At 40.4% G+C, this 27,364-nt stretch overlaps 3 protein-coding genes across 3 annotated transcripts; 1 reads left to right on the top strand and 2 right to left on the bottom strand.

The window, feature by feature from the left end:
* Positions 1–8,519: 8,519 nt before the first annotated feature.
* On the bottom strand, positions 8,520–16,337 carry LOC115810459 (nuclear factor 7, ovary). Its single transcript, XM_030772391.1, has 6 exons — positions 15,750–16,337; positions 15,372–15,467; positions 14,914–15,147; positions 13,868–13,970; positions 12,904–13,455; positions 8,520–8,581 (listed from the first exon to the last, which is right to left on the bottom strand). Exons 1-6 carry the CDS (start codon positions 16,335–16,337, stop codon positions 8,520–8,522), a joined length of 1,635 nt encoding a protein of 544 aa, XP_030628251.1.
* Positions 16,338–16,687: 350 nt separating this feature from the next.
* On the top strand, positions 16,688–24,367 carry apmap (adipocyte plasma membrane associated protein). Its single transcript, XM_030770497.1, has 9 exons — positions 16,688–16,954; positions 17,205–17,321; positions 18,298–18,413; positions 19,002–19,094; positions 19,375–19,491; positions 19,850–20,024; positions 20,295–20,429; positions 21,598–21,790; positions 22,149–24,367. The coding sequence occupies exons 1-9, from the start codon at positions 16,863–16,865 to the stop codon at positions 22,356–22,358; spliced, it is 1,248 nt and encodes a 415-aa protein (XP_030626357.1). The 5' UTR covers positions 16,688–16,862; the 3' UTR covers positions 22,359–24,367.
* cst7 (cystatin f) lies at positions 24,108–25,744 on the bottom strand. The gene is made up of 5 exons (XM_030772390.1): positions 25,687–25,744; positions 25,256–25,431; positions 25,014–25,133; positions 24,524–24,627; positions 24,108–24,171 (listed from the first exon to the last, which is right to left on the bottom strand). Exons 1-5 carry the CDS (start codon positions 25,742–25,744, stop codon positions 24,108–24,110), a joined length of 522 nt encoding a protein of 173 aa, XP_030628250.1.
* Positions 25,745–27,364: the final 1,620 nt, after the last annotated feature.

Below are 27,364 nucleotides of genomic sequence, written 5' to 3'. Positions count from 1 at the left end.
CCGATTCTCTCAGGAAGGACTAAATGTCTACCACACTAATCACAGACCTAGAATAAAATCTATCTCTTCATATACATAACAATAACCAAGGTGACATGTTGCAAGTGATAAAGATCCTGATCAAGATTCCATTTGTGACTTATGTGACACAGCAAGAGGGAAGACTAATGAAGTCTAAGATTCAAAGAGGGTGCTGGTAACCTCTGAACTTGAGATATCAGTCACTAACTAACTTGAGATATCAGTCACTAACTTATTAGAGATAATAAGCTCAAACATGTGAAAATTTATGTTAAGAGCGTATTAAAGAGAAGCGAGACACATAACAGATGGATAAACTAGTCTGCGTGCTGAACTGCCACTCGATTTTTCACTCTACGTTTTTTTTTTGTTTTTTTTTCATTTCTGTGATCTTACCCAGATAAAAACCATTTGTGGGTGATTCCCAAAAGAGAGAATGAATTTGGATCACAACCAAGAGCAGCCTGCTTTTGTATTGCTATGGCAACAAGGCCCTGTCTGGCCTTACTAGGAAATACTGCCTCACAGGTACTGAGTCCAAGTCTTACTATCACCGTAATTCTTTTAATATGAACATCTTTCGGTAGCATGTATGAGTGTTCATTTCGGGGTAGTATTAATGATCAAAAATTCTACTGTTACCTTTCCACTGGCAGATAAAACACAGGCTGTTACATAAGTGACCTAGCTCTCAATGGTGTGAAAATTTCAAGCGAAAGAAGTGTCTGCAGATTCACATATGGATTAATTTTAGAGTCAACGGAACAATTAGTTCTTCGAATAAAACATTCATATGCTTGAGGTAGAACAACTATGGTTCTGCAAATTAATGAGTAAGCAGAGCTAAAGTAGTGGACATAGTGAATGTACAGCATCACAAACCAGAACTTGAAGTACATCTCCATAAATGTTTATTAGCCACAGTTCCTCTAAAAGAAAATGAAAGAGGACATGCCTTCATCGATGAAAGTGGGGTCATTTAAAATGCCTGTTTACCTATTTCATAACAAGGCTCCTAGAGCGAAAAGGACCTCAGCCAACTCTGCGCTCTAATATTAGAGCCATAGCTTAGAAATTTGGCACGGACACCTGAGGTACTGCAACGCTGTAAGCAAACCCGATCTGAAAACAACAGGTTTATAAGTGTGATTAAAAACGTTATCCAGTGGTTTAAGTTTTATTTATCTCTCTCTCCCTCTTTCTCTCTCTCTTTTTTTCCCTCTCTTTCTCTCTCTCTTTAAATTAGATTGAAACAGCATGTGAAAAGAAGAAAAAAATGCAATAGTGGTTATGGAATTACTATTCGCAGATTCATTTACTGAAGATCAGTCATGCATGTTACACAAAACAGTTTGCAAGAGGAGACTGTGGTCTGTGACATAGAGAATAGAAGAAGCTTGTGTCTGGCCCAGGTTTGGGAATGTGCCAGACTTCACACAGTACCATTTGAGTCACACATGGTGCCGCCTGCACAGTAACCACCGCAGTCACAGACGCAAGGACAAGCATGGAAACTGCGTCCTCTTTCCTATTCACAGCCAACTCATCTTCTCTCAAACAACATTTCGGACAGATAATGTGCCACCTCCCTCAAATGTCAATTCAGTACACTTAGATATGCTGTGCTGTCTCTACAGTTGATTATCCAAGGTCGCATCAGTCTGTTTAAAATGCCAGATAGCATGTATAAAGACTATTGAGATATAACTTTATTCCAAGACTGTGGAATAAGCAATCAGTTTGGTGGTTTCTGTGAATGGGAAGCTAATCAAACTTCATTGTCTCATCTGCTCTCCTTTTAGTAATGCAGCACGGCAGCACTGTAAGTCACAATTACTTCTCCATGTTGCCTAGAGCATGGGTGATGGACTAACAAGCATAAAATGTAACAGTATCTGCACAGCGCCCATCGAGGTAACCGATAACAGTCTGAAATGGATACCCACTTAATTAAGTCTCTGGGTCATGTTTCCCACGTGACAGCATGTTACAGTTCAGACGTTGGCTGCATTCTATCTGCCCCCTGTCATCAAATATGTGTTAAGAATGGTAACTTCTTTTGGGATTTTCAACAAATCAAAACAGTAGGTTGCCTGTTGAAACCCATAAAGACCTGAGGTGAATACAATTAACAGCCATCCTGTAGTCTAACGGGGCTTCCGGCCAGTTCTCCATGATGATAAGGTAAAATAATTGCACAAAATAATTTAATGCTTTACTTGGGTGTCCTGTCTACTTCAGTTGGAATTCTTCACGTTTCAGAAATATATCTGACGTCTAACATCATGAAAGGAGAATTGTATTAACAGAGCATACTAGAATACTGGGATTATCTGATTTAGATAAACAGACAGTGGAAGAGCGTAACATGTATATCATAATATGTACTAATTACACATCTTTTACAATAAGACATGATGTTTTCAAACACCCAAGACATGATGTTTTCAAACTCTCAGATGCTGTGTCAAAATTATTTATCATAATATTCCTAGAGTCCAACCACTCAACACTCAGGTCTTGGTTCTAGTTTCATAAATGTCTTGTTTATTGGCTCTGATTGTTTGCAGTCGACATTTTGAACAAATGACACAGCTAACTCCATTCACTTAGAGGAATAAACATTAAAAGCTGCACTCTTTCACCCAGGCACACACACATACACACCCACACACACACACAAACACGCACACACACACACACACACACACACACTCACACACGCTCACATACAGTCCTTAAGCAGGGCATTTAGGCCTACTTTTTCTGTACTCAGGCTAATAGGATTCCCCCACCCCCATCTCCTCTTTCCATCAACAGGCACACAGACACAATGCACATCCAAACCTCACTCTGTCTTACCTTACAGAGCTCTCCTGACGTCCTCATCGTCTTAACAGTATCTTAAGGACAGTGGCAGCAGCGGAGCATTGAAACACTTCCCTCCGTCACGCACTCTCTCACTCAGAGTCTCTGTTCTTTCTCTTCTTCTTTCTCTACCTCTCTGACTTACAGCTCCTTCCTGCTTTGTAGGTTCATCCATAGTGGATTTACGCCTCCCACACGACTTAGCGTGTCTTCTCTTCCCTCCCCCCCCCCCCCCCCCCACCCAGAAGACCTGTCTTAGTCTGAGAGACCTCCTTTCCAATCTGTCATTCAAACCCTTAAGGCCCTCCCCCGATCTGAAATCCAGACCAATCGGAGCAGGATTTTCAGCATCTTCGCATGTCCTATCTGTAAGTGGTGCAAAGTAGTACATTAAGCAGTGGCAGATGGCTAATGAAGGTTCAGGGCAGAGGTCCATGAGAACACATCCTTTAACTAGACAGATTAAATGGGGAGGGGGGGGGGGGATACAGTAGTGATCAACCAAAACACAAACGTAAGGCAAACCCTAAATAGCAGCCAACTTAAACTCTCACCTCAGGGCTGACAAGGCCATCTCTGTAGCATAGAAAAGCCCACCCACATCAGTACAACAGCTAATCCTACTGATCATGTGACCATGTGTGACCCCTGGGATAGTATTATCCTACATAACAAATGGAGCACATATAAGAAAGTCTGCATTAGGCCCTCTACTGACTCTCATACCATCTGTATGAGCAGTGAGTGAGTTGAGAACCAGATCACTGATACTCAGAATAGATGGAATCGAAACTTCATAATATTTAACCTGACAAAAGATTCTTATGAATATGCTCTACAGGAGGGAACTGGTTTTTTTAAAAATTATTATCTATATGCAATGCTACCATGAACCCCTTCTCTACAAGTGACCTTGGTTTTGGTATTTGAGAAAGGCACAACAAAGGTGATAAAATAACATTTTGATAATTGATATTGATAGTTAATTTAAAAAAAAAAAAATTACAATTGCAGCAAGTTTCAGTAATGAGGGGATGAACAAAAGTAGGACAGGAATAGGAATATCACCCTGAAAAGTTCTTGGCCGTTCTCTTTTTGAAAGCTGAACAACGACTTTTCCATGCTGAATAGTTCTTTTAGAGATGACTGATTTCAAATTCCATGGTTTCAACTGTTCCAAGTTAAGGACAAAAACAATCAACAATCAGTTATCCCACAGCAACTTCAATCATCACCCACAGACATCAGCCCAACACTTCTCCAAACACATGCCCTCATCCACTTTCATTACCACCATCTTCTCTCAACTTAATCAGGTTCATTTTTATCGCCCAATTTCAGCATCAGTCTTATCTAGAAAGACAAGAAAGCGGAGCTAAGAGAGTATATGTGAGAAAAAACACTGCATCCAAACGGCATCTGAACAGTGCATCAACACAAAATGAGATTTTCTAAGAAGAAACTTACATCATTTTTTTTTTTTTGAAAACGTGAGTATTTCTGAAAGTGTCAGCATTATCTTTGAGGATTATAGTTTGACTGAGAGTAAATCCAGATTTGGATCTGTAAGAAAACAAAACAGCAGGTCATTTCCTGCACAGGCTGCAGTGACATGCCACCTATCCCATTCTCAGTCACAATTTCCCAGTTCTGCTGAGTCAGCTGCTCTGTATAAATCAACTTCTGCCTTAAATCTGTATGCTTTTTCAATAAAGCATTAAACTCTGGGTGTCCAGAGATGACAAAGGAAAAGCTCAAAGAAAGCCTCGTCCTACATTTAAACTGATATTGGTGAGACACATCTGAGACTGAATACTTATATGTTTCACACACATCGATAGAATGCTCACAGTCTTACCTAGTGGCCTAACACAATTCAATCAATTCAGGCAGGAGAATGGTGCACTGCATACAAACCGCTGTTGGAACTATTTATTCTCAGAGCAAATGCCATGCCAAGCAGAGCTGCAGTAGGATTGAGAAAGAAGCGTAAAACTGCTTTTTTCTCTGGAGCCAAGAGTTGATGGAGCAGTATTGCTGTGTTGTAATATATAGCAGATGAATCCAAGTGGTTTGTATAGTGTTACATTCAACCAGATAATTGTTGACAGCGTTTTAGATAACGCGGTATGCCCTAAAAAGAATTTGGCGGCGTAAGCATAAGAAATATGATATACTTTACAGACTTCAACGCAACACTTTGCTACTTCATACAGTCAGCACTAAACGTGTGTTATTTGAGCCTGTTACCATGCCTGTTGCTTCACTAAGTATTCCTATGTCACTTTTCACAGCCACGCAATGTCTAAATAAATCATTTGTAGCGCTAAAGAGACGTGAGGAGTGAGAAAGTAAACGTGGAACAAACTACACTGGAGTGAGAGGTGGAGACCAAAGGGTGCATGAAGGATAAACATGAACTGAAAATGTGGAGGTGCCATCACTTTCTGCTGACTCATTAACAAACAGACTGGGATTAAGATCCCTAAACATACTGTAATCAGAATGCTAAACAGCGTTTGTCGTCAGCCATTGTACTCTTTTTTTCCCTTTTTTTGTTAGCACATCTCAGCTGACAATAAAAGATTTATTTCCACCAGACTAGATTTGGATACGACTGGGGAAAGTATATATTCCAAACACTATGTAGTAATATCATGAATGTAAGCATTCAACATATGATTCGAGAGGCGGGATATTCTACGTAGCCTATTGGAAATTAAATATTCTCACTCAGTTGCCAGCAAATTTTCAGTCAGAATGATCTTGTTAGAGGACTTATAAAAAAAGAGAAATACTGAGCATTTTGATGGGGGATTATGGTGTAAGAACGCGTGTTTGGACTGAAAGCTTGTTTTTAAAAATGTTTCTATGGCAGATCGGTCAACTAATGCTTGGAACGCGTTCGACGCTACAGAGTTAAATTATGCCACACTTACACCTCAAATCTCACCTCAAGGTGATCTTTGTAAAGCCTCATTTCTTGGTGACCACCAGCAGAATTCATCTGCAGAACACTCATTCCACTAATTACACGTGTTAACAGTAACTTACCTCTGCGAGCGTGAGAAAAGTTTCACTGGAAATAGGAAGCTAATTGTTGTCATATCCATTTCATAAGAAACAATATCGTCCCAAAGAACTCTGCGGTATGCAAAGTTTCTCGAACACCCCTTAGGTTAACCACATGTACTGAAGACGCCTGACGTTTGATATTCATATCCTGAAATGTGGTAAATGTGGGTGGTCCTCGAGCGGACAGCTCCTCTGTGTCTCGCGCTGATTCAAATGGACAGCTCCTTTTCTTGCCGTACTGTGCTAAGTCACCGAAAACTGCAACTTTACAGCGGCTGGCAATGTGAACGCACTCGCCCTTATGCACCCTTTTTGAGCAAGCATAATCAGACATCATGCAGTAAATAAACAATTTCTCACGATAAATACAGCAGACTATACGGGGTATGGTTTCAAATATGGAGTAAAAATAGGTTTTTAGGTATTATGAAGAACAGAAACCTCAAGAGATTAAACGAAATGAAATTGTTTTAGAAAACGAGATGAACTCCAACTGAGCTTCGCCGGTTAAACCTAATGTCCTTCCTTTTAGCTAGCCTGATGTGCTAATAGATTCAGTCATATTTCAGAAATCCGTTGTGTTTTGCGGAGAAGGGACAAATTATAAAACATCAGCTAACGTCTCATGGGACTAAGATGGGTCATGGGGTTGTTGGCATTATTCCAGACTCCATTAGACTGAATTTGAACCTTTGTTACCCTAAAAAACAAGTAACATAGATCCTTAAATTCTGGTGAAAATCATATACAGGCATATACAAATACAAAGAGAAGATATTCTAATAATGTAAGTTTGGTGAATTGACCCACAGTTATCATATATATATATATATATATATATATATATATATATATATATATTAGTTAAAGTTCACTATCAATGTGTCAAAAATAAATAATTTAATAAAATAAAATTATTTCAGTCATTGTGAAACATTGAAAAACACTTTAAACAGATTTTATAAAGTCATTGCTTTTAGGATAACTTTTTAGGTTCAGGATAATGTACGATAATCATACGGTAATCCAGAGAGATGGACAGTACTCAATGTCCATCTGAACCTTCTTACAAGCCATTTACATCCGAACACGTGGCCATATTAAATATCTTATTGTTGCATAAGGGGAAAACAGGGTTAACTTAACCATCTGACTGCCCTGATTTAAAGGTCCCTATTACTGAAATTGCACCGACAGGACTTTCTGGACTGCACTGCAGCACACAAACACACAGGCAGCTCCAGCTGCACATGTCATAATGCAACGTGAGAAAACACACCAGAGTCTGTAACCAGAAGTCCTCCATCCACTTTCTCATTACAGCTTACAAATGCACTATCCGACAATAATCCCAGCCATCAAGGTAATGAGTCTCATCCGGCCTGATTTAAGCTCTGAATCCCGGATTTAAGCACAAAAAAAACCCCCACTCCACTGGGAAGACCACTCGGTAGTTTCCCTGCAGAGGTGTTATTTAATGATAAACAGGCTGATGGGTGTGCAGTGGTTTTACAGACCTGTATGCACTACTCTTTCAACTTCTGTACTGAGAGCACCACTGATATACTTACGTACTTGCACAAACAGAAACACACTGTGTTTGAGCTCTCCTTTAGAAAGGCTGAGTTGTACAACAGGCATTTCAAGGCAATTTTCATCACTAGCTGGCAAAGTAAAAAGGACTAACTGTTTTGAAAACATTTTCAGGACACATTTGACTGAATGATATAGAATATCATATATCATGAGATATTTAAAAGGACACAGTATCCCTTCTAGCTTTGAGGAAAAGACAAATACATCAGGTATTAAACATATGGAATTATCTTCCAACATATGATGTGGGCAAATCTGACAGACTTAAAGGGTGAAACTGGGGTTTGTATGCCTCTTCTCTTAGTATACAGTGACAGAATTTCACGTTTTATATTGTTTTATTTTTTGCATTGACAGTCAGTTTAATCATGGTGAGGACATGCAGGCTGTAATCTCTCTGGATGCCAGTGCTGACTTCTGGACTGGTGACCTCCTTGAAACTCGAGTTCACTTCTGTAATTCAACATGAGTGAATTCCTATCAAAGACCATAAAAAAGAGACAAATGGCATATTTCATTTCATACTGCATTTCATTGGCTTTGTACCTGTACTCTGCACAATGACAATAAAGTTGAATCTAATCTAATCTAATCTAAAAACATACCTTCACTTCATGCAATCAAATGTTTTGCAAGTTTGCTATTTGAATCAAAACACTTGTACTTGTCTAAACATTATTTACCTTTTTTGTTAGGGACAACTTTGAGAATAACAGTATAACAGTACTAATTCAAAGGGCTGGGAGTGGGTAATGATGGGTCAGTACAAACATACTGGATCTGTTTTCGGTTTACTGGGCCAGCAAACCTCTTCAATGTTTGAGTCAAAGGGATAGGTATTAATACATACGTATGTTTTAATGTGTTTGTGCAACTAGTTAATTCACAATCATTTAAACAACTGAATTGATCCCTCAAGTGAATACTGACGTCATTTCTGGGATTTCAAAAGGTATTTGTCAAAGAATGCGTTTGCTCACCTGAAAAGTGATCTCTACTGAAGCAGGAGCCTCAGGAATACCTGCATACAAAATCATAGCACAATACATAACATAAATCAGAAGACATTCAGTATTAGATATATATGACCTTTTAAGGCCACGCAGCTGAGTATCCGGTTGATATGTCCAATATACTGCATATTATGGCATATTGAGACTTGCCATAAAAATAATTTTGTCATCTTTTGTTACCATCTTTTTAAAATTCATAACTACTCATGCTGAACCAATGATCACCTTTTGTTGTAATTTACTGCTTACTCAGCACTGCTTACATGCTAAAACCCCAAGAGGCACTCTTTAAAAAGCTGCTTTGAAAATGAACATGGTGAAATGCATCTTGGATCAGTTAGTTCTTAAGTTTTGTAGGCAACTGTCAAAATAAAGGAAACACCTACATGAAGTGTCTTATACAGCACCAGGATGCAAGCAGCTGCAATAACAGCTTTAGTGTGGCTTGGGACAGCTTCTTCAAGTGTCAGGAACTCCTTTGGAGGAACTAAATGTCATACTTGCCCAGGAAATTCCATCATTTGGTGTTACTGATCATTTGGTGTCAATGATGAGAAAGCTGTCTCACTTAACAGTATAGAATCTACCATACATGCTCAGGCAGATTGATATTCGTTGACAGAAATGGCCATGGCCCACGATTTTATGGTTTACATTGTCGTTGTCAAGATTAGAAACAAGCGTTTGGGACTGTAGATTTCTTTAGATATGAACCACACATGCACCCATCAGAGCTTGTTGGTAAAATGGTGGAGGATTATTTCATCTGACCATGACATTTCCAGTGCTGCGTAGAACACTGCCTGTGTGCTTTGCACAAAAATAGTCCAAAATGAGATTTCTTAGGCATAATAAAGGGTTTATACACTGCAGAGTTTGACTCATATTTAATTGTTTTGCAACCTGATTTGGGCTTGTTTGGGGGTTGGTGTCTTTTCCTCAGACTTTCACTTCAAACATCTCTGGCCATGGCAGCCAACATAATGGGTCACTGGCCCTGCCCACAATTTTTATTACATGAAGGCATTGTCTGTTTAATTAACTCCATAAACATCCATGTCTGAAAGCATCTGATTGCATATACTTGTATCCCCTTTGCTGAAGTATTTCTCCACTTTGGCAATTAACAGTAACAAGAGAATATACCAGAAATCTGCAAGAATATACTCTTACAAGTAAAATGTTATCTGGTTTTGTGCAGCTTTTGTACATTTCTAATTTAACTGTGAAACAGAGGAGTTATGCAGAAAACTGAAATAGCCAACCACATATTGACCTATACAGTGCTTTCCCCTTATTTTTCCCTTATTTTTCCACTCACTTGGCAAAGGCTCCCAGGATCTTGCACTGCCCATATTCCTTCCATTAACCTCATTCCACTGGCCTCTTGTACAATCTATGGTATGCAGTGTGGACTCTGACTTTGCCTACATCAGCAAACAAATTGAATGGAAACAAACAAACAGCATAATTGATTTTTTTTTTAAATATATTTAAGGATTATCTTCCCCAATATGTTGTGATAACAACATTTGACAAATACTAATGTCAAAAAATGCACATCAGTCCACACATACACACACACACACACACACACACACATATATATATATATATAGAGAGAGAGAGAGAGATTAAACATAGCTTGTAATTTAAAATAACTGAAAATAACTGAAAACAAACCTTGACAGTGCCAGGTGACTTGATGGTTTCTGAATTAACGGAGCATTCTGGCATGGAGGATGACAAAAATAACTGGGCGATACTCTCCTTATCTAAGATGTTAAATCCCAGAGAGGAAATTTAGTTAGAGGAAAAGATTGCTGACAGATTTGAATGCACCACTGTGCTACCCACGCAACATTTCATGAAGAGTGTACCCATCACCAAAATACTTAATTACAAAATAATAACAAGGAGATGCATGTCAGGTAAAGAGCATGGGCACTAAGAAGTAATGGGACTTAAGAAAGTGTTGTGAAAAATAGAGATCGTTACTGCAATGAAAAAACGCATAGACTAAATCACATCGACAGCATACATCTGGATGATGGCGATGTTTTTTTCACCGGGTTTCGTTTCCTCGTCCTAGCAGAAGCAATGGCAGCAGATCTTCTCCGTGCTTCTTTGGAGATTCTCGCAGCATCATGGATAAACGCTGCAGAAGACGCAGAACAGCAACAAACACAAGCAGAGCAACTGTGTGAAGAACTGGCCGACTAGCTCAAAAGCACACTTGCCTATATACTGATTTATTTAAAGGAGATGGCAGAGACAAAAGAAACACATAAAACTGAACATTTCAAGCTTTTGTGTTTGCTCGTTTTAAAGGACAAATTGGAACTGGAAGAGGCAAGCTGCTTACCCAAAACAATAAAGGCGAGGAAAGGAAGCCCCACGCCGAGGTTTACAGTCGCTACGGACTGTGTGTAGGATGGGTGGGTCATGATGTTCACTTTTCGCTGGATAGTGAAGTTCCTCCGAGCTGTTGGTAGTCTTTGTCCTACCAAACTTCTTTTTGAAACTGTGTTATCTGTATGACAAGCAAAATCTAACCTAACACATATGCTTCTAACTGAACAAGTTAGTGAAACTGTATGAAATTCAGGGCAGTAGAAAAGCTCAAGCTTTTTCCCTATAACTACTCGGACACCGCCAGTTTACAAAACAACCAGCGACTGTATCTATTTGTTCAAGTACTCATTGACAAACTCACCTTTCATAGCCAATGCTTGGTATTGTTCTATCAAGTCAATGATTTCAGTAAATTTTCTAATATCGGACAGATTGAGTTGACGTTGTTCGTTGATTGCTGACCAACTGTTCTCAAAGTCTGAACTCAGATGACTGTGAACGAGACATAGGAGGGAAAAAATCAAAGCGAGCCGAGTATGCACGGAAACGTTATTAAGTCCTCGCATTCTGAGGACTATTACGGCCGCATAAAAGCTTGTAGCAAAGTTGGTTGTGACCCAAGATTACAAAAACTAGTTTTAAGGACCATGAACAGAGATGCTTTGTGGCAGTTGCTAACTGCGTGCAACTCACCATGGTAACAGCAACGCAAGCTGGTTTATTTGCTACCATTGACTAGATGGCATCATAGAAGCTCTGTGTTCTCTTACAAGGCCAGGTCGATTTGTATCAACTATTCTCTAGTTCTCCTCTCTCATAATTCTGTGCTCTAATCCCTTGTATTTCTTTAATGTATGTTAATTCGGTTGCCGAAGACCCTTAGATATACCGCCGTTTACGGGCAAGGCGAAGAATGTAAGGCCCAGTCTAATTCACGCACTGACATAATATTGTTTTCTATTGTTTTCACGCACTGAACGATAATATTGTTTTCTAAGTAGTGACAACCACGTGCCATTGTTGCTGTTTTGTTGTTGTTGTTTTTGTTTGTTTCTTTTGTTTGCTCTCTTCTTCCCATTAGTGAGATTGTAGTTATGGAGAGACATGTGTGGTCCACTGTATGAAAGTACAGCACGGTTATTTCCACATGTCCATGTACCCTTCAACTCTACTCCTAAACAGACACCTTCCTACACATACATTCACAGACACACAACCTTTCACTCCCATTTTTCTACACACTTTTTGTTTGTTTGTTGTGTGTGTGTGTGTGTGTGTGTGTTCTGGTTTGCATTTTTTGTTAAGCTGTTCTTTCGGATCTTTCGTTTTTAGGTCGGTCCTCATCATGGTCTGTCTGATATGGGATCCTACGCCACCACCTCCACCATTGTTTAATTTCCCATAAGTATACCTGAATCCATATAGTCTGTATCTGTTTTGCTCTTAACATCAACTCCAGAATTCTCACACACACGCACACACACACACACACACACACACACACACACACACACATTTTCAGCATTTTCACACACACACACACACACACACATTTTCAGCATTTTCACACACACACACACACACACACACACACACACACACACACACATTTTCAGCACACTTTTTTCTTTGTTCGTTTGTTCTCTCTGTCCCTGTATTAGTTTGTCTCTGTCTAGTGTCTCCCCTATGGAGCTAACACTGGGCTTAACTGGTCATGTTGGGGAGCCATCTTTACATGGATAACAGCTCTTACACTCAGAGAGCACAAACATCCATTCAGTATATCACAGTATTGTTCATTCTATACAAACTTTGACAATAGGTGTAAAGCTAATAAATAAATGGTTATAAAGCGAATAAATAATTACATGTATAGCTAATACATTATATTTCAAATCAAATGTGAAGAAGCAGTATTATATTTATTCTAGTGGTGAAAGAACATCTGCTGAATTGCAATTTGCATCAGATTTGCCTCTTAGGTGGACTAAGATGAGGGGTTGTCTGTTCTGGTCATTCAAATCAAGGCATGGATTGAACGTAGGATAGATGGCGTCCAGGAACTTGACTGAAAAAGAGTGTAGCACCGTCAGAGTGTCTGCATCGTAGAACAACAGCTCCCCCTTCTGGAGATTCACCCATATGCCAACTTTTTGAACTCTCTTTCTCACCTTCAACACGGTCTCTACTGAATCATGACAGGCAAGATATTTGCCATTGCCGTGGTAGATGTAACAAAACACCTCATTAGTCTCGTTGGACAAACAGAGATCCTGTTCCCCTGTTCTGTATTGTGGTCCATATGCCACACCAATGAGCCAGTAAGGTTTCTCCCAAACAGCCACTTCCCAGTAGTGTGAATCACTGGAGAAGGACTGGCTGGCCAGCACACTGTACTGGGAGTTCAACTGCTCGCTATCTCTCTTCTCCTGAGTCGTCTGCTTGCCCCAGCGCACTTCCAACCCGTCTGCCAACACCTCAAGCTTGGGATGCGCTGACTCTGGGTTTAAAGTTATTGCTCGGAGATCTGGAAAGCGAAATTTAGTGGCAGTGATGTTTAATGTTCGTTTTACACATCTTTTTTTTTTTTACATATTGCTGCATGCTTCCATCGCTAATATCTAAGGATTCACTGGGTCATGAATAACTAGTGAACACCAAGTCTGCACTGTTAAAGACACTTAAGTATTTGAAATTAATCTACCGACTGCATGCATAACCCTTCACTTATGAAATTGCTTTAAAGTTGTCTTACATTAAAATGGGATCGTAGAAATTTGTCATTGTCGTTGAAAACAGGATAGACCGCATGCTTTAGATCAATTTAGATAAACTGAAAGAACAAGGGAAACAAATTACCTCATTCCATTTCAGATACCACCTTATACGAGGACAGGTACAAACCTGAATTTGTATTTATGTGGAATAGTTTCACTTACATGACCAAACTCGATGAGAGCTTTGAAAGACAGCTTCATGCAACTGATCAACCAAGTGCTCCACAGTCCTCATTCTCTCTGAAGCACAGCATTCTCTGTCCACCTTTGGCAAAGACGGCAAATCTACTGACTTCCTGTGATGTTGAATTGAAAGCAGACATAGTGATTTTGATGACAACTGTGGGGAAATCAGTTCTTAGACAATAAAGACTGTTTTCCTCATGTATACTCATTTTAAACTCATTCTGAGAGAGTGGCTTTAACCAGATAATATTGTACATATGATCATTCAAACTCCAGTGCTTATTTTTCCACCCATAATAACTTAATGAACTGTGCACTTGTCATAGCAGTTGGAAGTAAGATTTTGAAATTCTCTAGAGAAGATGAAGCCTTTCATGTATAACAGATATTTATACTTTTTAGCTTTTCTACAAGTGGAGACCTCTTACGCTTCATCGGGGAGTGACTGACATATATTTCATGTGCTATATCTATCTAGCCCCACACACACACACACACACACACACACACACACACACACACACACACACACACACACACACACTCTAAAGGGTAGAGAACCGGGCTTGTGACTGGAGGGTTGCCAGTTTGATTCCCAGACCCAGCATCCACGGCTGTGTGCCCTAGAGCAAGGCACTTAACCCCAGTGCTCCCCGGGCGCTCACCAAGGAGGCTGCCCACTGCTCCTGCGTCTGGTGTGTGTTCACTACTGGTGTGTTGGATGGGTTAAATGCACAGGACAAATTCACTGCTCACATTTTATTTAAGATCAGTAAATATAGATATAGTAAAAAAAATTAACAATCACTAATTAGCTTTGACTACTCTGTCAAAAATATCACTTTGGCCCCAGGTATGTTTAAACGAATTTGAACTACATAAAATGAACTTACCCAAGTCTGTATGTTTTCAGATACTGTAACAGAAGAATGAGTTGTTGGTAGATTCGGCAAAATTGCCATTTCGTATCAAATGTTAATGACATAATTGGAACATTTCGTACAACCAAACAGAACCCGTACCTGCAAGAGTTTGAGGTTATTTGTTTCTTGAATGAGAGTCTGATTGGTACTCATTAGAGCATTGGTATCTCTAATGTGGTACTCCAAACACTCTCTCTTTGTCTTCAACCACTTCTTAGTGTATAACTCCTCCGCTTCCAACACACTCATCATGAGTTTCTCATCATCCTCAATCTGGGCCTTTATTTGTTGGTATTTCTCTGCTATCTTCGCTCTGCACGCCTGAGCAGAACTCTAACAACAGATAGGAGAATTGAGAATGATTTATGAGCACGTTTTAGAGAAATTATTATTATTTTTCATATAAACAGTTGCATGCTTTTTTTTCCTTATTATTTCTCTCAAGCGAAGGGAATATGCTTTGTGTGGCAACCGTGTCATATTGAAGTATGCCTGTCTTCTACACACGAGGGCATTTACATGCAGAATGACTCCCCAATCTGTCACAGAAAACCCACCATAACCCCTGAAAACAGGGGCTCCAAATCCTTCATAGCACATTCAACCGTGCATCTCCTCTCCAATAGCACTGCTTCATTTGCCTCCAGCACTTTCTGTAATGAATAGAGGGTTATAAATTATGCATGGCCTTACCTCTTCAGAGAGACGCACTACAAAAACCGAGAGTAAACCAAATTACTATATAATCATAACACAGCTGAATAATTTAATTCAGCCATAACTAATTCCTTTTTTTTCATCTTTTATCATTTTTGATCATTGCATAGTGTGTTTGAACTTGTCTTAGCAATCTGAGAAAAAAAGGAAAGTGTTCAACTACGTGCAATGGTATAACACGTTCTCCTTTTTTTTCCCCTCTTTTTTTTTTTTTTTACCTTGAAGTCAGAGCAGGCCTCCGGTAGCTGGATAACCTGATGGTTCTTGTGTGTACCAACAACCACACAGAGAGAGCATACAGCAGCTTGATCCTCCTGACAGAACAGCTTCAGCTCCTCACTGTGCTCCCTGCATTTAAAGGACACCAAGTCCTCTGTCACTTCGATTAGAGTGTGTCCCCGCAAAGCCTCTTTCTGCTGATGCACGAGGGTGTGCGCCAGGCATAGGGAGGCATCGCAGTTCAGGCAGCTTTTCACAGCTACCGCCGCTCTCTCCAGACAGTGATCACACATGACTTTTGAAGATTCATCCGACATCTGCGTTTGCTCCGTGATAGGTTCTCGGGCAGCAAAGTCCTGCGCGTGTCTCTGGAGGTCAACGTTGATCTCAAGCTTCAGGTCTGAGGGTAGAAAAATCTGGCATTCTGGGCAGAAAAGAGGACCAGCAGGGCTTTCTTTTGACTCATCCATGTTCCAAACCACCCGGATACAAGTGCGACAGAAATTGTGCCCACATGGCAGAAGCACAGGCTCCGTAAAAAGGTCCACACAAATAGGACATTTTAACTTCTCTTCTGAAAGCTCCATGTCGGTTACTGCAGAAGAGTGTACGCCGCCTGAGTTTGCTTATGAATCTTTTAGAGAGCTGAGGCTCATATTACCATGTCAGCTTGTTTTGTGAGGAATATTTTTGCATATACATGGTATATGTAGGATCTGATTTCCCACAGTAATGAGAAGCATAACTTTATTTTTCAATTTGATTAGTACGAAGAGGTTAAGATGTTCGTTTTAGATGTGTAGACAGGCAAGTGCCTGCCAGTTCGTTCATGAGACACACGACTTAACCCTCGGACACCACAACGCTAGGTGGCGGTACGGTGCCCATGTGTTGGCCGTTAGAGCAAATACACGGAGCAGTAACTGCATTTGAACAGTCGTGGTAGTGACAGGTAGTCATATTGATTGTGTCTCTCTTTCTGTGGTGGAAAGAAGTGGTCTGCATAACATGCACATAATCCATACTGCAATGTAGCAGTATGTAGATGATTCTCATGATATCGATAACGTGCTCAGAATAACCGATAAGAGAAGGACTTTGACTGCTTAAACATGAATGAGCCAGAGGGACTGCGTTTTAGGAGGCTGAACAAACCTCAGATCATAACAGACGAATCCCAAGAACCACAATACAAAAGCACAAGGTAACGTTTCAGATTTCATATGCAACTATTAATGATACGCTGTTACGTACATTAAAACGTTGAAATGTCTTAGCGTCTTAACAGAGCTGTTGTCATTGCCTCTATCCGAGCAAGTGCAGTGACACAACATTGCTACAAGCTAGCTGTTCCCATACTGGGTTTTTTTCTTTTAATTTCCTGTGAAGCGTATCATAGAATCCTCAGTTTAGATATCTGATACTACTTTTTCTTTTAAACGTTTCCATTTCAGCACTTACAGTGGGAAGATATTTCGTTTTACGTTGCTGACCGTTGGCGGTGCTCTGATATTGCCTCTCCTTGTCGTGGTGTTTGTGTTGGAATGTCCAATTCAGCCGGAGGCTTTCAGGTAAGCGAGCAGGTAATCGTGTCGTGGTTTACCAATGTAGCTGCACACGATGGGTTTGCTTTGTCCTACTTCTGTGTAATTTCCATTTAACCGAGTACGTCTGGGGCGCAGTATGCGTTGTTAATTCATTTGTGTTTAATTATGACCAGATGAGACTGATTTGTTCAAAGACACATAAAACATACCAGACCTTGGTGGGCAATTCATCCTATGCACCATTTATAAAAAGCTTTCTCTGCTGGAAGCAGTAAGACCTTGAGTGAGGGAGAACACTTTCTGTCCTAGGCGACAGGAACAGTGGTTGTTGTTGTTGTTGTTGTTGTCTAAAAAAGTGTTGCAATAGTGCTTGCTCTGTCCTCAATATACAGGCATCCTCAGAATGATGAGATCATGTGTCTGCATTCCTTTCTCACTGATGGTGTGTCCAGAGACAAATGACAGCACTGTTGTTTACATTCATCCTGCAGCAAAATGTTGAACAGCACATAAGAAACACCATGTGTTTGCTGAAACTTTAAATCTTTAAAAGTTTTCCTCTTTTTTTTTTTATTCTTAGAAATAAGTTTCTTTGGGTAAATTAAAAACAAAAAACGTCCTGGCCCAGTTCTGTTTCTCAGTTTTCATGTGTGGATTCAGGATGGCTTTGCATTGCAGTTGCAATAATGCAGTCTGATTGGCTGCTCTCTTTTTTTGAATTGAGGCCGGAGACGTCTCTGAGTATTACAGTTACTTTGGTTCTCAAGTCTAAATGAACTGCATTTCCTCCTCATTTAAATTCATCGCTCATTTCCTCGGCAACGGTTAATCATTGATTTTCTTTGTCGAAACCTGACGTGGCACATCAGCAGGTCCCTTACGATTTCCCAACTTGTCAGGATGTTGCGTACAGACTAGTCTTTTTATTAGTCTGTGTATTAGAAACTGGCTTGCCTAATATTCCTTTTTTACTTCTGTTTGTTTTTTCATCTCCTCTCAGCCTCAACGAGCCGCCCCTCATGACCGACTGCTATGAGCCAAACCTGAAGTTGAGACAGGCACAGAGGCTATTTGAAGACCAGCTCGTTGGCCCAGAGTCCATTGCCAACATCGGAGGTCGGATTGTGCAAAAAAGCAGCCCTTTTAAAAATGATGGGTCATGTCCTCTGACAAATTACAACATCGTGTTTGCACTTGTGTAACGAATATCCAGTGACTGTTTAAAAAAAAAAGTAGATTCAGCGTTATTTAGCCATTACGTGTTTTAAACCTTAGAAGTCATTTATTATACTGTAAATGTCCCTGGTACCTTCCTCTTAAGCTGTAAATTGCTGTTATATGATTTGCTGTGCAGTAAAAGTGCACTGGCACATAGAGGTTTATTTATAGAAGAACAGTGCAACTTTAAATATTCCTTTGTATTTATCAGCACGTGAGACCTGTATGCGTTTGTGCTTGGGTCAAATTACCAAGAGAGTTTAAGTAGCTTTTAGTGTGTTGAAGACTATTTATGGAACATCACTGAACTTGAAAATATTGTCTTCTTTTACTGTCAGCAGAAGCAAACCCACATTTAATTTAAGTACTGTTCACGTCTGGGTTGAATAAATAAAATAGCTTGAGTAGGTCTCAGACCAAATAGGTGATAAATTTGCTCTGCCTTGTTGGTAAATGACCCCCAGATGTCCCTCTCTCTGACTGCAGATGTCATATACACCGGGACGGCAGATGGGAAGATAATGAAAATCGAGGGCAGGAACATGCACATTTTGGCAACACTGGGCAGGCCTCCATGTGGTGAGTTTTGAAAGAAACGTACCTAACTGGTTTCTCGTTTTCTGAACACATCTTGCAAAACCACTAACGTCTCAGTCATAAAGTGTCAATGAGTCACAGTGATCCGTCCCCATTTCTTTTGTGTGTTGCCCAACGTGTTTTTCATTCTTTTCACTGAATCATATTTTCCTGCTGTTCTTAGTCAATGACCAAACACAGAGGGATAAAATAAATTCCCTCAGGGCTTTACTACTTTTTCTTCTTCATCTTTTTTTTTTTTTTTTTCCTCTTCCGTTTTAAGGATCGCGTGAACACGAACATATCTGCGGACGCCCCCTTGGAATCCGGGTGGGCCCCAACGGGACCCTGTTTGTGGCAGATGCATATCTGGGACTGTTTGAGGTCAACCCCGTCACAGGTTAGAAAAAAAAAAAACGGATATAAGATCTTAATGACTCCTCACCATCCTCCAGTAATTTTATGCATCATTAAACAACTATGGAAATATTTACACGATGTTCCGCTCACACGGTGCGCAACGTAAACAACGTGTTGTGTTGCTTAATAAAGCTAAATATGGGATTTCTTTTAGGGTAGGTGATCGTATTTGTGTGTTGTTTTGGTTCGTTTAAATGTGAATGCAGACACGTCTAACACTGTTGTGACTCTTGGCTCTTAAACAGGTCTTTGTTGAAATCGTTTCCGTCTAAAACAACTGTTTGTCTTGTGGGAAACGTTCCTGCTGATTCCGGATTCGTTCTCCCATTCACTAACAGGTGAGGTGACATCGCTGGTGAGTACTGGGACGAAAGTCGGCGGTCGACGTCTGTCCTTCGTGAACGACTTGGACGTCACTCAAGATGGCAAAAAGGTGTACTTCACTGACTCCAGCAGCAGGTGGCAGCGCAGGGATTACTTGAACCTCATCATGGAGGCTACAGCAGATGGACGGTAAATGGGGCATCAAACATCACACCAGGGCACAGCTGATTCTGTAGCGCATTTTTTTTTTCTTTTTTAGTTTCATTAAGCAGTGGGGTTGAAACAAAGCTATTGTTTTAATCGGCCCATATGCTTTTCGCATAGCAGCATGTGGGGACACGCTTTATGTTAGTTATTACTTACTTCACTATTTATGTCATTGTCACAATCACAGTAAATTTGGATTAGCACAACAAATCTGTTTGAACCTTTCAGTCACGCTGATGTTTGTTCTTGCAGTGTGCTGGAGTATGACATGGAAACCAAGCAAGTGTCTGTCATGATGGAGAACCTTCGGTTCCCTAACGGGATCCAGCTCTTCCCTGATGAAGAATCCGTGTTGGTTACCGAAACAACATTGGCCAGAATAAGAAGGTAAAGTCCCTTCCCCACTCACTCTGTGAAAACACTCAGCCTCTCCTTGACTACAAATGAAAATAAATTTATCTAATGATAGCTGTTGTTCTTTGAACACTGAATTATATGTCCCATTCATTTCAAGGCTAATTTACTGCACTTTTATTCATTGCGCTGGTTGATGATCTTCCTAAAAGATGCTTTCAATGGCTTGCGACCAAATGCAACGCTTCTTTTCAGCTCGGACTTGTCACTGACATTTTAAAAATCAACACAGTGCACACATCACATCTTTTCTCTCACTCTTTCTCCCTCTGAATATCCTACGGTTATCATGACTACATTCATTGTCACGTATCCCATTGCACTTGAAGTGTTCCCGAGAGATGTCCTCTTCATGTCTCCTCATAGAACAAATTCTATAAATATAAAATTCCCCTCTCCGATCTCCGCTGTCAGGCTCCTTGCATCTGCCTCAGTCACAGCCAGTTCTCCTAAACCTCACCTGGGTAAATGATTTGAGTGTGCTGTTGCCTAGGTAACGGAATCTTTCATTAAGTTACTCATGTCGAGAGACAAATGACATGTCCCCTCTATCAGTGGAGGCAGCATGGTCGCAGCAAAATGGAGGATGATCTAGGAAATGACTCAAAATCTTGTCGGTTTTATTGGGGGCTTTCCATTTTTAATGGGGTGTCGTCAGGCCCGTCGTCAGGAGAACTGGTGCAACTTTAATCAGCGACGTGTAGAACTGAAGATAGTAAAACTGACCAATGAAAACCCTACTGGAGTGGTATATTAGCAGTCATTACTAGACTGTATAGTAATCCATCCTATGGCTTGATTCCCTCTGATAACTCGTTCACAATTAGCATTTTCTTCTAGCTGTTCATATTACAGTGTTTTAGATGAATTCTTGACCTTAAAAGAATTGAAATGCAATGGGACACGTCTTCGTTTTTTAAACTCTTCAGGGAATTAGAGTTTAATTTCAAGTTTTGTGCGTGGAGTGTTTTACACAACTGAACTTTACAGCCAGGTTGGCAGGGCATTTAGATTACTGTTCCTTCCAGCTTTTGCATCACTCTGTAGAGAGTATGCGGTTTCTCAAATGCGGGGAGGTGTTTTTTCTCCTTTCACTATGTCGAGGGCTCTCTGACACCTGACTGAATCTGTTTTCCTCCAGGGTCCATGTGTCTGGCCTTAATAAGGGAGGTATGGATACATTCGTGGACAACCTGCCAGGTTTTCCTGACAACATCCGACGCAGCTCCTCCGGGGGTTACTGGGTAGCCATGTCTGCAGTGCGGCCCAACCCTGGGTTCTCCATGCTGGACTTCCTTTCTCAGAGACCTTGGCTCAAGAAGCTCATCTTTAAGGTAGCGTGTATCAGCAGTCACGTCAATAACACCATTGTCTCCAGGCCTGTATGTTTAGCTGTCATGAGAGCTTGTAGGAACAGCACTGGATGGGTCTCACATCGTCACTAACTAGCCTCACGAGTCAGTATGAGTTTAAAATAATTTCATTTACTAATATCAGAAGAAATTAGAACTCATGGGTAGTACATCTTTGTTAAATGCCGCCTTATGTAAGTTCACTGGTGGTTCGTGGTACTGAGCATTCTGTTAATCGTACGACGCTAGTGTTTTTTGAGGAATCTGTTTAAAGATTCTTAATTTATCTGGAGCTTTGTCTCAGTGCTTTGTGACGTTTTTTTTTTTTTTTTTTTTTCAGCTCTTCAGTCAGGACGTGCTGATGAAATTCGTGCCGCGTTACAGTCTGGTGGTAGAACTCCAGGAAACCGGTGCTTGTGTGCGAAGCTTTCACGACCCGCACGGCACCGTGGCGGCCTACGTGAGCGAGGCGCACGAGTATGACGGACACCTGTACCTGGGCTCCTTCCGTTCACCTTACCTGTGCAAGCTGGACCTGAGTAAAGTCTGAGACGCGATTTTACTGACCGGTGGAATAGCGCTCATATCCATCGCAGCCTTCCGTCGGTCTGACTGAAACATCTCGTATTCCGTTTCATCCAAAACCCCCATCTCCAGAAAACGAGGTCTCGATGCAATTAAAGCTTCAAAAAAAAAAAAAAAGGCATGTATGACCCGAGCGCATATCAGCCTTGACCTTACTTTCACCCGTAAAAATTAACAACCCTTGCTCCTGATCTTCCCTACCTAGTTTTGATGATGTCATTTTGAATTTGGAGTGGGTGCTTGAGAATTTGCTCAGTACTCTCCTTTTAATGATCACAACATTGTAAATTTTTTTTTTTTTTTTTTTTCCAGTGCAATGGTTCTCAACTCCAGTCCCTACCCACAAAACAGCACATTTTCTTTTATCTAACCCAGCATTACCCCACTACATTCAACTGATTACTTAGCCCATGGCCTCTACAGCAAGTTGTGCTGATGCTAGACGTTAACCTAGCTGAGTTTTGCTGAGTTTAGTGGCTCCCCGGTACTTGAGTTGAGGAACTTTGTTTTAGGAATTTGCAGAGTGCATCAAAACCGTGTTTGAGGTCCAATGCTGTCGTGTTAAAATATGAGGTGCCATTTTTTTTTTTTTTTTTTAACGTACTTCCTGTGTGAGACACTTTTTCCCGGTGTCTGTACTTTGAGCTGTTTGATTTGCACTGCACTTCTCCTTAAAATAGAGCTGCCAAAATGGTACATGTTACTGTCAGACACATCTAAATAGAGCAAACTTGTGGAGTGTGTGACTGACTTTTAGTTGCAGTACAAAGATGCAGTTAATGAATAATGATTTTTAATGCATTTCATCCATCCTGTTTGCTTGGCTCTTTTTATTTTAAGCTGAAAAGCTACAGGAATTTTCTCAATCACTGTTTGTCGATAGGTGCTACTGATTCCAGTTTTAACAAGAACCAGAACTACCCTTCCCTGAATAAATTAATTTTGTTTAAAATACTGGACATACTCTTTTGAATCAGCAGTACAAGAAATACATTAATGAATAAGTCTAACCACATCTGCATGTTCTATACAGCTGATAAAGTACTTAATGCATTGTCACTGCAACTGGGCGCGACCGGTTTCACAGTTCAGGCAAGAAGACTTTAAGCCACATCAGTAGCGTGGGGTAAGCCGCCATAAGTCTTTAATTCTCGGACGCGCGTCTTAACTGACCAGAAATGAAAATGGCCCAGATTGGCTGCAGCCTGACACGCAGCAAATGTAATGAACTAAAACATAACCTAAATGTGGATAAACACCCCCCCTCTTGTGCTTCCTGACGTGACTCAATGACTCGATCAGGTAGAATGAGTGGCTCTTCCCCCTTGGTCTACCACATACTATATGAGTCAGCACTTTGTCATGTGAACCTGACTGCAATGCACATTTATCTTGCCTTTTTTTTTTTTTTTTTTTTTTTTTTTGGTGCAGTGCTGACTGAGCTTACACATATGTAACTTTCACAAATGTACATTTACTAGGACCAGAGAGTACATGCTTGCCATGGACATTTATAAAGAACCTCTCGTGAATAGAGGTTTGTTTTTTTTTGGGGGGGGGGGGTGTCATTGATGTACTTGTCATCAGAAACATAGTGGATTCCACCAATCACCTGTGTTGTATTGATAGCATATCGGAGTTGATTACATCTGAGTTCAGCATAAAAGGGGGGGGGGGGGGGGTGTAGCCTAAGTTTCAAAGGGAGAGATTTTGCTTAAGTGTTCTCCTTGACCTGCAGGAAAAACCTCTCCTTATCCAGCACTACATCGCACAGGGAACTCTAAAGCACATCAGACACACCGCTCACACCACAACCCCTGAATTATTAAAACACCCATATCACAGACGATTAGACGCAAGAGAAGGATTCTCAAAAGCTCAGGTTATGCAAACCTGAGGAGGACTGAGAACCAGCAATGAAAAGGTTTTGTGAACTACCATTAAATGAGAATAAAGGAATGATGGTGGATGTTATTTTTCTTGACTGATCCTTTTATTTAGAGAACTGATACACACCGGAGTAAAATGATAATGTTGTGGCATATTTAGTGAGAAGTATTGAGCTGTAAAAAAGAAAAGAATAGAAAAAAAAAAGTTGTTTAGATTTTAGAGTAATAGGAGGAGTCATACAGAAGACGAGATTTGAATTGGTCTGAAGGATGGCAGATAAAATATGTGGTCTTCATTTGTCGAAGCCAGGGAATGGACCAAACTTCAAAGTGGCAGAGGAACGTCTGAAAGACAAACATGACTCATGCATTTAAGAAATCCATCCAAACAAAGCTATGCATCGACTGGATAAGATTCGATTGGCCTGTTTCACAATTACTCATGGAACCTCACAGTCATTTATAATGCGTTTTCATCATATGCTTCAAATACCACCCTGTCCTTGATATATTAAATAAATATAGTGTGATCATGACCAAATCTTCTGAGATTGATCATTATTAAATGAAATAGTGTTTATTTTATTACTTGAATTATTCCAGTAACATGCCAACCGTCTTGTCAGTTCTGAGCAGTATGTTTTTGTCATCCTCTCAGAGATAGTTTATCTGTCTCATTTCCTCTGACTGACATCTTGCTCAAGTGTGGAAACCTCGTGCGCACACCATACCTGACGCAATAATCTGTCAGACTGGAAACGACAGTTCGCAAGGTCAACGTCCTTCTCCATCTTCCTGCACACCGTCCGAGTGATTTCCACGTCAAGAATGTATCGGATCCCTTTCACTACCTGCAACAGGATAAAACCCTGTTGTTTATATTCAACATCCTCAGAAAGATTTGCTCTTTTTGGTTGTAAATTTAACCCCCCCCCACCCCCCCCCCGAAAAACCCTTCATTATTCTACTGAACCTGTCTCTTTGCAGAGTCAATTGCTGATGCCTTGAACAGAAAGATATCATTGGATTTGTTGTTGAATGAGTAGGTGCCAGTCAGCACAGCCTTCTGGACTCCAGTGTCATTCTTACTGATGTTGTTTACAGTCCCAGGATGTGGTCTTTTCACAAAGGTGTGAACCGGAACCTTTTCTGAGATAAGTTCAGAAAAGATTGTGTTAATCCATGATTAAATGGTAAGGTTATGAACAATGCATACAAATACGTCGAACTAGTAAGCGCTCTTCTTAGTTGTAGTGCTGATCACAGGGTAAAGACAGCTTCACAGACACACAGACATCTGCTAAGGGTAAAGTTAGCATACTTTCTTTGACAGCAATTAGTTAAAATTTGACACAGTCTCAGTGACAATGTAAATTTATGACAAAAAAAAAAGGAACACCTTACCAAGCGAACAAAACCCGATTAGCAAGAAGAGAAGCAGCAGATAGCCATGGACTGTCATGTCTGTAGAAGCTCACACAGCTTTGTTCAGTTATTTCCTGTTCAGCAGCGCTCTCACACTTTCACCACCCTCTTGCCCTGGTGCAGCTTTGCAAACTTAAAAAAAAAAGTAAATAAAGAAATGAAATGAATAAAATGAAAAGAAAGTCTACCATTTGTTTAGGGTCATATTCAGCCAATTAACTCTGTTCAGAGGGAACAGGTGAATTGGATCAACTCAGTTAATAATCCATGACTCGCAGTAAGGCTTTTCCATTCCCTCACAATACATCAGCTCCATGTAAAAATCAGCATGGTTAGTTTGATAGTATGCTGTATCGATGGATTACCGTCATTCTTCAGCTTGTGCTAATAATCACAGGCAAAGAGCTTCTTTCTCTCATGTAAATGTCATTTTGAAGGGAGCTGTTAGACCCTAGTGGTTTCTTCTCACATCCTGTGTCATCAAACTGCAGGGCCACCCACAGAACATTTTCATGTGAGTATAGTAACTCTGACACATCAGCTGTGAAAGCATTATGCACAGCAATAGCCAAGTTTCCAAGTGACCAAAGAGAGTATAACTATACTAAACTATACTAGTAACTATACTAAAATGGGATTTAAGCGTGGATGTACCCTTACAAGGATATGCAAACTCATTGTTGAAAACCCGTTGAAAGGGAGCACATTCATTCAGCGTTCATTGATTATGACTCTTTGCCAGGTTTTCAGAATGGAAAACTGAGCTGCCAGACTACAGCATATAAAGCAATACGAGTTGGCACCCTACCATTTTGCTGTTACAGACCATTTATTCTCTAGATGTTTTAAAATAAATGCAGGTGTTTCCTAAAATTAAACATTTGTACTGCACCGAAATATCCTCTCTTTGGCTTTGTAACCCTCGTGTTGTTACTGCACTTAGTACCAGCAGGGGGCATTGTGTCGTCGTTGAATTACCACAGCATTTGGCCGCTTGAGAAACTTCTCTTTTCATTTTCGCTCTCCCCTTTCCCAGAGGTAATCGGTGGTGTCAGATCTAGAATTCAGAGGATATTCATAATTAATCAGTTCGGGGACACGGGGAGAAATAGCAGAAAAACTTGCTGGACAAACCGAGCTAACGGAAACATCGGAATTCTCATGCTCGTTTTTTACGGTGATATATGGTATTCAAGGCTTTTTTTTTTGATCAATTGAAATATAAGAAAAGCCTCTGTTGCCTTTAGCACTCATCAAACAAAAGAGTTTTTGATTTTGATAGTGCCGCATTAACCAAAAACATGTAGGCCCTATCGACTCTACAACTGGGCTGCAAATATTTAAAACCATTAAACCGTATTCTCCAGAGCCGTTACACATTTGACACATGAAAGACTGGTCGCATTGTTATGACTGGATATCGCAAAGCTCTGTCTCCTTGTACGATTTTGTTCCTTACACATCTTTTCTCGACTTGAAGAAAGCTATACGTTTAAAAGACCCCTTGAGATCTCTATAAGATAAATACTGAAGTGTTTGTTTTGCTCGATCAAAAGGCTGCGGCCCCCATTCCATTAGCAGGATTGGTTACACCTGCGTTGAGTCGGAGGTTTCAGTCAGAAGTGCTTTTTGATCCCCAGTTCCAGATGAGAAATAT

Source organism: Chanos chanos, chromosome 4 (genome assembly GCF_902362185.1).
Source record: "Chanos chanos chromosome 4, fChaCha1.1, whole genome shotgun sequence".
Taxonomy (NCBI): Eukaryota; Metazoa; Chordata; class Actinopteri; order Gonorynchiformes; family Chanidae; genus Chanos; species Chanos chanos.
This window is presented reverse-complemented; position numbering and strand designations above follow the sequence as displayed.

Coding starts and splice junctions, on each gene's coding strand:
- cst7 (XM_030772390.1), bottom strand. CDS start 25,744: ATGACAGTCCATGGCTATCTGCTGCTTCTCTTCTTGCTAATCGGGTTT. Junction 25,432..25,686: donor AATCGGGTTTTGTTCGCTTG/GTAAGGTGTTCC, acceptor AACTTATCTCAG/AAAAGGTTCCGGTTCACACC. Junction 25,134..25,255: donor TTGACTCTGCAAAGAGACAG/GTTCAGTAGAAT, acceptor ATCCTGTTGCAG/GTAGTGAAAGGGATCCGATA.
- apmap (XM_030770497.1), top strand. CDS start 16,863: ATGAATGAGCCAGAGGGACTGCGTTTTAGGAGGCTGAACAAACCTCAG. Junction 20,430..21,597: donor ACATTGGCCAGAATAAGAAG/GTAAAGTCCCTT, acceptor GTTTTCCTCCAG/GGTCCATGTGTCTGGCCTTA. Junction 21,791..22,148: donor TCAAGAAGCTCATCTTTAAG/GTAGCGTGTATC, acceptor TTTTTTTTTCAG/CTCTTCAGTCAGGACGTGCT.
- LOC115810459 (XM_030772391.1), bottom strand. CDS start 16,337: ATGGAGCTTTCAGAAGAGAAGTTAAAATGTCCTATTTGTGTGGACCTT. Junction 15,148..15,371: donor CCCTGTTTTCAGGGGTTATG/GTGGGTTTTCTG, acceptor ATCTGTTGTTAG/AGTTCTGCTCAGGCGTGCAG. Junction 13,971..14,913: donor ATAACCTCAAACTCTTGCAG/GTACGGGTTCTG, acceptor TCTTTGCCAAAG/GTGGACAGAGAATGCTGTGC.